Genomic DNA, 12196 nt, shown 5'->3' on the forward strand with positions numbered 1-12196 from the left:
TTTTTTTAAATTATTAAATTAAAACTTAATTGCATTTTTTTAATAAAAAACAATTCTAAAAATTTTTAGATATCGACTAACTTAATTTTCATTAATTTTACTCCATAATTTAGTTTTATGTACATAAATATGTTTTTTTTTAATTTATTAGTTTAATAAAATGAAATAATAATTTTCGTGCATTTAAATTTAAACTAATTTCGCGCTTAATTTTTGATTGGTCTTAACAGCGACCAATAAAAAAATATCAATAAAATTGACGTAACCTCGCAAAGACAGTCAGATTGTGTCAAGCTAAAAAAATAAATTTGACATAGATAAACAAATCAAAACAAAATAATTAATTTAAATGTTATTAATAAATACTAAAATAAGTACCAATGAAGTGAATTATTTTTTATTTTCACGTAAGAACGTAAATGACAAAACAAACTTTAAAATGAGTGCACACAAATTTTGTGGTGCCTTTTTAAAACTGGCATTTATTTAATATGTTTTTTTTTTATAACTATATGTATATTGTTTACTTTAATACTCAAAAATAGTTGCTATTGATGTAAGCATGTCAATAACTTGTGGGAGTATAGTACGTCTTTTTCGTCGCAGGATAGTACTTGCTTTAATATTTGGTCTCTCACTGACTTACTGTGCAATATCATTATTATCATCTCACGATGTAAGTGCAATTTTTTTATGACATTAAAATTAGCAGTCACTTTACCATTTTTTATTTTTTTTTAACAAACAAATTTGTTTAAAAAAAAATTTTTAATTTTTAAATGTCAATTTTTTTTTGCCACAATTTTTGTTAAAAAAGTTCTTAAAATTATTAAATATCTACTAAATTAATTTTTATAATTTTTTTCAAATTTATTTATTGGATTTTTTTTTCATTTTCAGAAAATGGGAGTATCAAAAGTTCAATTTGACGATAATGACAATATGATTGTTGACAATGAAGATTTACCACTAGACGATGATCTAGATGATGACACATCAGGTAAAAATATTCCTTGGCCAATTATTGTGGGCAATGATGACGGTATAGTTGATTCTAATAATCAACAGCTTGTTAACACTAATGAAACTGAAAATGTTACCAAAAACTGCCGTAATTCTGTTCAGGTACTTAATATTTAATAAAAATTAAGTTAGCTGACATTTAAAAATTTTTAGAATTTTTTTTTATTTAAAAAATTATTACAAAAAAATAAAAACAAAATTTTCATTTGTAAAAAACTGTAAGTGCAATTTTTAAAAAATATTTTTTTGTTCTAATTTAATTATTAAACAAAATCAAAAAATTAAAAATATCGGCTAACTTTAGTATTATTAAAATTCAAATTTTTTATAATTTTATAGCAATTAAATTGTTAAAAAAAAATTTAATAAAAAAATTCCAAGAGTGAAAATTAAAAAAAATTATTAGTGGAAAATTTTTAAAGCATTTTTTTTTATTTTTATTAATTTTTTATTAGAATTTAAAAATTTACAATTGTCAGCTAACTTCAGTAACATTTTTATTAAAAATTTATTTAGATAATAAACTTTATTAATAAAATTTAAAAAAATTTATTAAACTTGAATTTTAATACATATAAAAAAAATATACTAATAATAATTTTATTCACCAGGGAAAATCATTGATAGTAGATGAGCGAGGATTTGTTTGTAAACGTCAAGAGCTTCTATCAACAGGCTGTTGTAAAAATGAACAAGAAAAAATATCAGACAACGGTGATAATTCTTTAGTAAAACGCGAAAGATACAGCTGTGAAACTTGTAACCCGCAAGGATGCTGCGCTATCTATGAATATTGCGTTTCATGCTGTTTACATCCAGCTAAAGTAAATATATTATTTATATTATTAAGAGAATAAGAAAAATTTTGTGTCATAATTAAGAAATGACCTTGTATCTTGTGAAATATTGACATTTTTGAAGATATAAGTTCACTCCGACATTACACTCATCGAGACCTTTCATTTGAGTACCCACATCAATATTTCATATATTTATATATATTACATATATGTATATATGAAAAATATATCAAAATGCATGTGGGTACTCAAATGAAAGCTCTTGATGAATGTAACATCGGGATGAGCTTATATCTTTAAAAATGTCGATTGTTAAGAAATTACAGTGCAATTTAACAAATATCTTGTGAGCTATTGACATTTTTAAAGATATAAGCTCACCCTGACGTTACACTCATCGAGACCTTTCATTTGAGTACCCACATCAATATTTCATATATTTATATATATTATATATATATGTATATATGAAAAATATATCAAAATGCATGTGGGTACTCAAGTGAAAGCTCTTGATGAATGTAACATCGGGATGAGCTTATATCTTTAAAAATGTCGATTGTTAAGAAATTACAGTGCAATTTAACAAATATCTTGTGAGCTATTGACATTTTTAAAGATATAAGCTCACCCTGACGTTACACTCATCGAGACCTTTCATTTGAGTACCCACATCAATATTTCATATATTTATATATATTATATATATATGTATATATGAAAAATATATCAAAATGCATGTGGGTACTCAAATGAAAGGTCTTAATGAGTGTAACATCGGAATGAGCTTATATCTTTAAAAACGTCAATATTTAAGAAAGTACAGTGCAATTTAACAAAAGTCATTATTTAATAAAGCAAAATTTTATTTATTTATAGTTCACAAGTCACGGCAGTCACGCAGTGACTGCAAGGTTGCTAGTTTTTTTATTATATTAATTTTAATATAAAAAAGTGATAATTATTTTCCTGATTTTTAATCAATATTACCTGAATATAAAAATATATATTAATAAATTTAAAAATTGTTACAGAGAAGATCAAAAAAAGATTATCATGGTGCGTCAGGACGCCACGACATCTCAAAGTCACGTAAAATGGAAGAAGCTGTCAAATTGCGATTACGCAATCTCGACCGTTTTCAATTATGTCTTGCTGTATGTCGCACGTCAAGTGCCAGCGTAAGGCATGAAAATACATACAAAGATCCAGATTCAAAACATTGCTACATAACGTTATTACCAGCGGGCAATAATGTCAATAATCAAAATAATCAACGTAATTCATTACTAATCAATCATAATAATAATAATAACGACGACAAAGGCGTCATTACTTCTTTTTCTACAGTTTCATTATTTATCCCAAATTCAACTATGTCCTGCGATTATCCTTTTTCATATAATACAGACAATATAAAGTCGACTCTCGATAATTTGAAACTCAAGGGACCAGAGATAAATTTCAAATTATCAAGAGTTCAAAATAACAAGTGTTTAAGTAACCACGAGGGGGAGGGGCGACTGAACGAAATGAGAATTTGATCAAAATTCGTCATTTATTATTTCTATATTATTATTTTTAATAATTAAATTCAATAATACAATCATTCACAAATTTTCATTTCAAAAAGAAGTCTGTAATATTTTTTTGAGTGAGTGACTTTAGTTTATCATTGTCGAAAGAATTTTCGATAGTGGTGAGATCTGCGAAGTAATCATCATTAGAGAATACGAACTTACTCATATCTCATTTATGTAAATAATTGACAGGTCTTTACATGTATGTAAACAAATGACAAGTATGTCCATGATAAACGCTTCAAATTATAGAGAGTAGGGAAGCCCGGATTTCAAATTATCACATGTTGGCGAGCAAGATAATATTCCTTCAACTTAAAATTACCGAAGGGACTAATTATCATTGATTTTATTCAATATATCGAGTATTTTTCAAGGGACCGGAAAAATTTTTCGAATTAATGAGTGTCAAATTATCGAGAGTAGACTGTACATTTTTATTTATTATTTTTATTAATTAGCAGTAATTTTAATTTTCAGTTTTTCTTTTTTTTTTTTTTTTAAAGTGAAGAACGAATTCCACGAACCAAAGAAGATTTCATACGCCAAACATCGTTGTATTCAATATCTGCAGTTGGATAACGTTTTTTTACTAACTCTAATACTTCATTACGAATAGGCTCTTGGACAGTCCCTCGTACCTATGAAAAAAAAAATTTTGAGTATTGATATTTTTTATTGGTTGGTTAAAATAAATTTATATCATTTTATAAAATTATTTTTTACTAAAGAAAAATATTGTTAAGAAACGATATAAAATTTTAAAAATTTCCAATAGTTTTGAAATGTAATTTATATTATTAGGATAATAAAAATATCATTATCACTAATAGTCAATTGTATTTTGAGAACTATTGACATTTTTAAAGATATAAGCTCACCCCGACATTACACTCATCGAGACCTTTCATTTAAGTACCCACATCAATTTTTCATATATTTGATATATTTATGTATATTATATATATTGATAAATGAAAAATATATCAAAAATGCAAGTTGGTACTCAAATGAAAGCTCTTGATGAGTGTGACATCGGGATGAGCTTATATCTTTAAAAATGTCAATAGTCAAGAAATTAAATTGTATTTTAAGAATTATTGACATTTTTAAAGATATAAGCTCATTCTGACGTTACACTTATCAAGAGCTTTCATTTGAGTACCCACATCAATTTTTCATATATTTTATATATTTATATATATTACATATATGTATATATGAAAAATATATCAAAAATGCATGTGGGTACTCAAATGAAAGCTCTTGATGAGTGTGACATCGGGATGAGCTTATATCTTTAAAAATGCCAATAGTCAAGAAATTAAATTGTATTTTAAGAATTATTGACATTTTTAAAGATATAAGCTCATTCTGACGTTACACTTATCAAGAGCTTTCATTTGAGTACCCACATCAATTTTTCATATATTTTATATATTTATATATATTACATATATGTATATATGAAAAATATATCAAAAATGCATGTGGGTACTCAAATGAAAGCTCTTGATGAGTGTAACATCAAGATGAGCTTATATCTTTAAAAATGTCAATAGTTCTTAAATTACACTGTATTTTAAGAACTATTGACATTTTTAAAGATATAAGATCATCCTGACGTTAGACTCATCAAGAGCTTTCATTTGAGTACCCACATCAATTTTTCATATATTTGATATATTTGTATATATTATATATATGTATATATGAAAAATATATATGAGAGGTTATAATTGAGGATGGTTTTACTTGTATCACTGTAGAGTGTTTTACAAGGGAGGGTGGGGAATTATTGTCTCTCCACTTTTTTTCTCCGCAATATAATCTCTCAACCCCGTCATTATAACTCTCAACCACTTTTTCGTCTCCACCCCCCTGCATGTCGGGATTTTTTTTTCTTTCATGCTCGACACACATGTGCTGCGACTTTAGCCGACTTACGCGTTATAATCAGTACCTGCATTTGCATTACGGTCTTAAATAGTATGGAGGTACTTCTATAATGACATTTTACCTCCATAACTATACGGGAAAACCACAGAAAACCCGACCGGTACAGAGGCTGGCAATGAAACGCACATATTCTTAGTTTATAATCATTGAAAAATATTGGTGCGCGCCGGAATCGAACCCTGGTCCCACTCTTCCGAAATGCAGGTACCGAGCCGATTAGGCTATTGCCAACCTTTTATGAAAAATATATAAAAAATGCATGTGGGTACTCAAATGAAAGCTCTTGATGAGTGTGACATCGGGATGAGCTTATATCTTTAAAAATGTCAATAGTTCTTAAATTACACTGTATTTTAAGAACTATTGACATTTTTAAAGATATAAGATCATCCTGACGTTAGACTCATCAAGAGCTTTCATTTGAGTACCCACATCAATTTTTCATATATTTGATATATTTGTATATATTATATATATGTATATATGAAAAATATATAAAAAATGCATGTGGGTACTCAAATGAAAGCTCTTGATGAGTGTAACATCGGGATGAACTTATATCTTTAAAAATGTCAATAGTTAAGAAAGTACAGTGCAATTTAACAAAAGTCATTATTTAATAAAGCAAAATTTTATTTATTGTGACTGCAAAATTGCTAGTTAAAATTAAATTTCATACAAATGTAACTTTACAAACCCACCGTAAAAAATATCAAACTTACTAATTCAATGAAGAAAGAAAAAATATTTTAACTTAAAATTAATAACATTTTTTTCATTAAAAAAATTAAAATTGACATCTTTGATATCTAGAGAGAATTTAGTCGAATAAATATTAAAAATTTAATTAATAAATGTTACTCACATCAATATATTGACATTCAGCGGAAGCGTAATGACAGGATATTGCCTTTCGCGTGCGATTTGATTTATTAACCCCTGAGCCGTGAACAAGCAAGGGATGAAAAAATACAGTATCACCAGGTTCCATTTCTAAATCAATCCATACCATGGATTTCGGTAAGTCCTATCATAAAAATATTAATCTTCTTTTAAGTGAATTTTATGAATAAAACATTAAATATTTTTTCTATCAATTTGAGAAAACTCACATGAATCCCGTGATAGAATTTATTGGTTGTATTTTTATCCTCCGGGTAACCATGTGGATACAATCGTTGAGGGATATGTGATCCAGGCGATACAAAAAGACAACCATTAGAGGTGTGACAAGGCTCGACAGCTGTCCAAGCAGCGACTATTGAGTTAGCGGGTCGGAAAGGAAAATAATATAAATCTTGATGAGGTGGATGTCTGCAGAAATAAAAAACATTAATAGTATCGCAATGTTTCAAATTTTTGTTGAACTTCTTTTAATCTTTATTTCATAATTATTATTAATATTTATGAAGATATCATTTATATTGTAAGTAAAAATTAAATTAGATTATAATTATAGTTTATCAGGGTCATCCTCAATAACCTTGTACTGATAAAATTAAAAAAAAAAAATAATAAACGCATTAGTTGCAGAATCGCTGGGTATAAATAATATCAATTGGTGTTAGATATTTCAGTTTGCTGTCAATAGCTGTAAGTTTATAATTCAATAATTTTATTATATAAAATTAAATTTTACAGTATAAAGAACGAAAATGAAGAACTTATTCGCATTATTCTTTCTTTTTTTCGCTTTTGGAGTTTTTCAAATTTTTGCTGACAGATGTGATGGTATGAAGGTAAGTTGTTGTATATATTTAATTATTGAAATAAGATAATTAAGCAAATAATTACAGGAAAAAAAATTTTAAGTGAAAGTTATAGAAATTATTTTTATAAAATTGATTTGTTAAAATAACACTCGGGAAAAAAATTTTATAAGAGTTTTTTGGTAATTTATAATTTTATTTATTTATTTATTCATTTATTTCAATGCCAATCGGCTTTATACATTAAGTTTACATCAAAGAAATTTAGTTTTAGGTGAAAAAAGAAAATAAAAATAAAAATAAAAAATAAAAATAAAAATAAAAAATAAAAATAAAAAATAAAAATAAAAATAATAAAGCATTAACATTTCGTTAGAATTTAATTAGAATTAAATTTAAATTAAATTAAATCAATTTCAATTACTGTATAAGTTCAAATTTTTAGCAGTATGGAAAAATATCTCCGAATAATTATTTTATATAATTTTTCAATGAAAAATAAAAAAATTTTTAATGCTAAATTTCCATTTTTATCCTTATAAATTAATAGTATATTACACACCTGTGGCAAGAAAATGAGAAATGTCTCAGAACACATATATGTTGCCCGAGGCGAAGCCGAGGTCGACATATATGTGATCTGAGATATTTATTATTTTCCTGCCATAGGTTTGTATACTATTTTTCTGTCCGACAGAGGCGGAAAGCGGCAATTTCGTTTAGCGCAGCGGGCCGAAAGTTGCCACTTTCCGCCTGAGGGCAGAAAAAATTTTTTCCACGCATAAATTTACATTTTTTGTAATAGAAAAATTAACTTTTTTTTAAAATAAAAATTACATTTTTAAAAATTTTAATTTGACTGATATTTTATATAATTTTCACAGAATTTTTCTTCCATGTAGAAGAAAAGTGTTCTGAATTTATTAAACAATAAACTTTTTTTGTTATACATTAGTGCAATATATCAAAAGGATATCAATGTTGCGAGGGCTATTGGTGTAATGGCTACTCAGAAGAAGGAGACTGTATACGTCTTGCAACCGAACAGAAGCTATAATTGATAAAATTAATTTTATTTCAATCTTAAGCAAAAGATACAAATAAAAAATTCTGTAAAAACTTCAGAAAATCTTTAGTAATTTTATCCTGCTAAAATCCATTTAAAAATTTGATACTTTTTAAAAATAATAAATTATGTATAAAAATTTTTTTTGAACTCAATATAAAAAATTGTTAATTACCTGCTGCTGTTAAATCCAGAATCAGGAGGCTTAGCTATAAGCATACTGTGCATCGCAATAATATTGGGGCCAGTAAATGCCTCAACAATATCCAGAATTTTTTTTCCCTCAATGTAAGATCGGAATATTTGATCGTGATTAATATCTTGCACTTTGTTGACTGCTCTTCGATCGACTATATCCCGCATGACTGTCATCATACCGCAATCGACTTTGCCTTCTGTGATATCATCGAATCTTTTTGCGCATTTTTCCAACACGTCGCTGGATATTAATCTTGGAATAACTATGTAACCATTTTTTTCATAAAATTCTCGCTGAGCCGTTGCCAAGCTGAGAGTTTCTCGGGTTAACATTAAATATTTCCTCATTTTGTCGCTGGAAAAATATTAAAATTTAATTTAGGTTGTCTTGTCTACAATATCGTCCTTTTAATTTAATATTAATTTCTTTTCTTCGTTAGAAATAATAGTTTTTATAGAATTATTTTATTTATAAATTTATGACCGAAATTTATAAAAAAATTCATTTTTATTTTAATGCTTAATGTTTTTTTTTTTAATTATATTTAATTTCAATAATAAAATGCTTACATTAAAAAAAAAAAATTAAATAGATTTAAGAAAAAAATTTTTGAATTAAGAAATTTTTTAAAAATTCAAATAAATTTTACTTTATTCAAAAATTTTTCTTATAAGTCAAGTCAATTATTTATTTATTCAAATTAATTTGATGCCAAGGCATTGGCCGAATGGCAAACATATACATGGTAGTTTCATTAAAGTACACGTAAGAGATTGAGTATTTAATTTATACCGTAATTCTAAATTTAATAAAAAGAATAATTAAAAAGTTATATAAATATTTTGAAGAAATAGATCAAAATATGAATCAGAATGTTAGTTATATAAATCGGCTCATGTTACATTTCCTTATATTGCAAAATATTAACAGTAGTTTACTTCGAATAAGTTAATTTGATGGTCTATGCTCAGATTGTTTATTTGAAGTTTTTAATTAGCTATCTCTTTCCTGATTTAATACATTAATAAATAATTTTAATTACATTGAATTAATTAAAAAATTTTTTTTCTCCTAAAGTAAGAATAAAAAATTTTTAAATAAAAAAAAAAATGAAATTTAAGTCATTTTTTTTTTTCACTAAGAGAAAAATTGTTCTTTATTCTCGCCATAATACACTCAGAATCTGCCCGAGAATACCAGAACAAGATTAGAAGCAAATTTTTTTCTTCGTCTATATTTTCAAATAAAAGTATTTTGGTTACAAGCTACAGTTGTCCTCATAGACATCGAAAAAAACGTAGATATCTTTTATTAAGACAGTTCCCGAACTATATCCTGTGAATATGAAACAAAAACAAATAAGATTAATCAAAAGAGCTTATTAGAATGAAGAAACTTGGTGTCTTTATTGCTTCAATCGGCAGCAATAACTAAAAAAAAACTTGTGAAATATTTTCGCTAACATAAAAAGTAGTTTATAGGTGAAGAAATCAAGATTTAAATTTATTTATTTATTTAGTTTTGGCAAATTGTATCCATAATATCGTATGTACATAGATCATGTTCAAATAAGTACAGTCAATTTTGGAGCATTACTAAAATATACACGGAAAAAAGTAAACTGTAATAAATATTACAGAACTTAATGTAGAAAGTATAAAAGCCACAATTTATAATTTAATATCCAAAATAAGTGATTAGTAGCTGGCACTATAGTAAATAACGACTCTTTTATCTTAAAAAATTACAGTTTCAAACAGTAAAAATTGCCATTTCAATATATAGTCGATATTATGAGGAGAAGGGGAACTCGGATGAAAGAGAAGGGAGTCTCACTCTGGGAGAATTTAACATTTGAAACAGTAAAAATTATACTTTTAAAATATACATTTTACCAGTCCAAGCAAGTCAATAATTACAGTTTGATTTTTAGTAGATTTCATAAAAATCTAACTATTACAGCCGTCCTCATGGCGCAACTTTTAAAAAATTTAGTCATTTTCTGACTCTGTTTGTCGAGCTGAGTCAGAAAATATATATAGTTCAAAAGTTTATATATGTATGTATTTATATATATATATATATATATATATATATATATATATATATATATATATATATATATATATATATATATATATATATATTTATACGATATAACGCGGCTTGTCAGCACGATAGCGTTCTCAATTTATATCCGATTGTTCTCAAACTCAACATGCTTTATCTATCGATAAATACCAAGGTTAAGTTCGAAGATGAGCTTAATCGGTCGAGTAGTTTGGAAATGACAGGATTTTGAAATTTTGAAAATCGTAAAAATTGATGTTTACACTACTTTAACTTGATATAATTACTGAACTAGACAAGATATCGAAATTCGGTAAAATGCATCTTGAAGTTCTTTTATTAAGCTTTAATTTCCACTAGCTAGAAGTGGAAATAGCTTTAATTAATATTACTCATTTTAGTTCACTTAAAAGAAACAGTTTATTAGTAGATTTCATAATAAAATTGAAAATATTATATTTTTTTGTCCATTTGATGTCGGTTTGATTACTTCTTACAAGTTGCGAGAGAGAAGTTATGAAATTTACTTCCATTTTGCCTGCCGAATGGCCTTTTTAGGGTTGCGTTTAAAATTTACCATTTTACTTTGTAAATATTGACGTTGCTTGTATTAGAAATTTACTAACTTTATTTTATACATAATGAGTGTTTTTTCATGCCGTCTAAGTCAAATAACTAGTAGATGTTGTTCAAGTCAAGAGATGAACACTTCCATCTTCCCTTATTGGTTGAGAGATATCCTCTCTGTACATAAGTTTGATGGAAATCCATCAAACTTGAATACTAGTAAAGCTGTAAGCTTGTAGTATCCATTCGAGTACTAAAGATGTTAATTAATTGAAAGAAATGAAAGAAATTATTTTGAATGAGAGTAAAGACAGACTTTCGAAAAAATAAATGGGGTTGGTTGCCAAGCCAGGAATCGAACCTGGATCTCCCTGATTGACTTGAACAACATCTACTAGTTATTTGACTTAGACGGCATGAAAAAACACTCATTATATATATATATACAATTCGGTCATGAAAACACCTTTAGTAATTTATTTTATACTTTTTACTTACCATAAGATCATTTTTTAGATACGAAATGATAAATATCAAAGTCTGAATTGTTAATTATTATACTTTAACATTTTAGACATTTACATAGCGAATATTACTGTTTGAAATAGTATTTTCTTCCATGTAAAGAGTAAATTGTAAATATACGTAAATATACGTTTAAATGGTAAATATTATAAAGTGAATAGTAAAATCACGATTTTACTGTTTGAAGTAGTAATTTTTAGCAGTTAATCATTACTTATTATAAATCGATTGTTATTTATTACAGTTTACTTTTGTCCGTGTATAAAACAGATTGAATTTAAAAAAAAAGAAATGTATATCACGTTATTGTATTATTTTAATATGTCACATTTTTATGAATAGAATGTTGAGAATTAATGATTTTATACAATACATAGCATCTGCAAAGCGAAGATAAATTTAAGAAATTTTCAAATTTTAAGAAATTCAAAAAAAAAAACAAAAAAATTTTTTTAATTAAATTTGAAAGAAAAAATTATAAAAAAAAAAATTTCAAAGATAAGAAAAACATAATATGTCTGATAGTTTATAATCACTATTTAATTAATTTAATTTTGAAGATCTCTAAACTGAGAACGTTCATAATTTTAGGAGACAAGTCCTTTCAAAAGCGGATAGCCGATACTACAAATGAATTCTCATAGGTTGTAATAGTAGAATTCGGCATCTTGAAAGAAATATTGTTATTCTTAGTTGCC

The 12196-nt window shown here is 26.1% G+C and overlaps 2 protein-coding genes and 1 long non-coding RNA gene across 3 annotated transcripts in view; 2 read left to right on the plus strand and 1 right to left on the minus strand.

The window, feature by feature from the left end:
* Positions 1-243: 243 nt before the first annotated feature.
* Positions 244-3399, plus strand: LOC123265762 (SREBP regulating gene protein). Its single transcript, XM_044729645.1, has 4 exons — positions 244-676; positions 901-1125; positions 1635-1847; positions 2858-3399. The coding sequence occupies exons 1-4, from the start codon at positions 563-565 to the stop codon at positions 3365-3367; spliced, it is 1062 nt and encodes a 353-aa protein (XP_044585580.1). The 5' UTR covers positions 244-562; the 3' UTR covers positions 3368-3399.
* LOC123265763 (phytanoyl-CoA dioxygenase, peroxisomal-like) overlaps positions 3106-12196 on the minus strand; it is a 43419-nt gene continuing 34328 nt past the window's right edge. Inside the window, exons 2-5 of the mRNA XM_044729646.1 lie at positions 8313-8690; positions 6475-6676; positions 6228-6389; positions 3106-4044 (exon numbers count right to left, since the gene is read on the minus strand). Of these exons, the coding sequence (XP_044585581.1) occupies positions 3904-4044; positions 6228-6389; positions 6475-6676; positions 8313-8683 (876 nt within the window). The 5' untranslated portion in view covers positions 8684-8690 and the 3' untranslated portion in view covers positions 3106-3903. The remainder of the gene's footprint in view (positions 4045-6227; positions 6390-6474; positions 6677-8312; positions 8691-12196) is intronic.
* Positions 6823-8195, plus strand: LOC123265765. Its single transcript, XR_006509662.1, has 2 exons — positions 6823-7101; positions 8027-8195. It is a non-coding gene; the product is annotated as an uncharacterized LOC123265765 (long non-coding RNA).

The sequence above is a fragment of the Cotesia glomerata genome, linkage group LG5, assembly GCF_020080835.1.
Source record: "Cotesia glomerata isolate CgM1 linkage group LG5, MPM_Cglom_v2.3, whole genome shotgun sequence".
Lineage (NCBI taxonomy): Eukaryota > Metazoa > Arthropoda > Insecta > Hymenoptera > Braconidae > Cotesia > Cotesia glomerata.

Excerpts from the sequence above, each read along its gene's own strand:
- LOC123265762 (XM_044729645.1), top strand. The coding sequence starts at position 563 with ATGTCAATAACTTGTGGGAGTATAGTACGTCTTTTTCGTCGCAGGATA. Across the intron at positions 677-900 it reads CATTATTATCATCTCACGAT|AAAATGGGAGTATCAAAAGT; the intron begins GTAAGTGCAATT and ends TTTCATTTTCAG. Across the intron at positions 1,126-1,634 it reads ACTGCCGTAATTCTGTTCAG|GGAAAATCATTGATAGTAGA; the intron begins GTACTTAATATT and ends TTTATTCACCAG.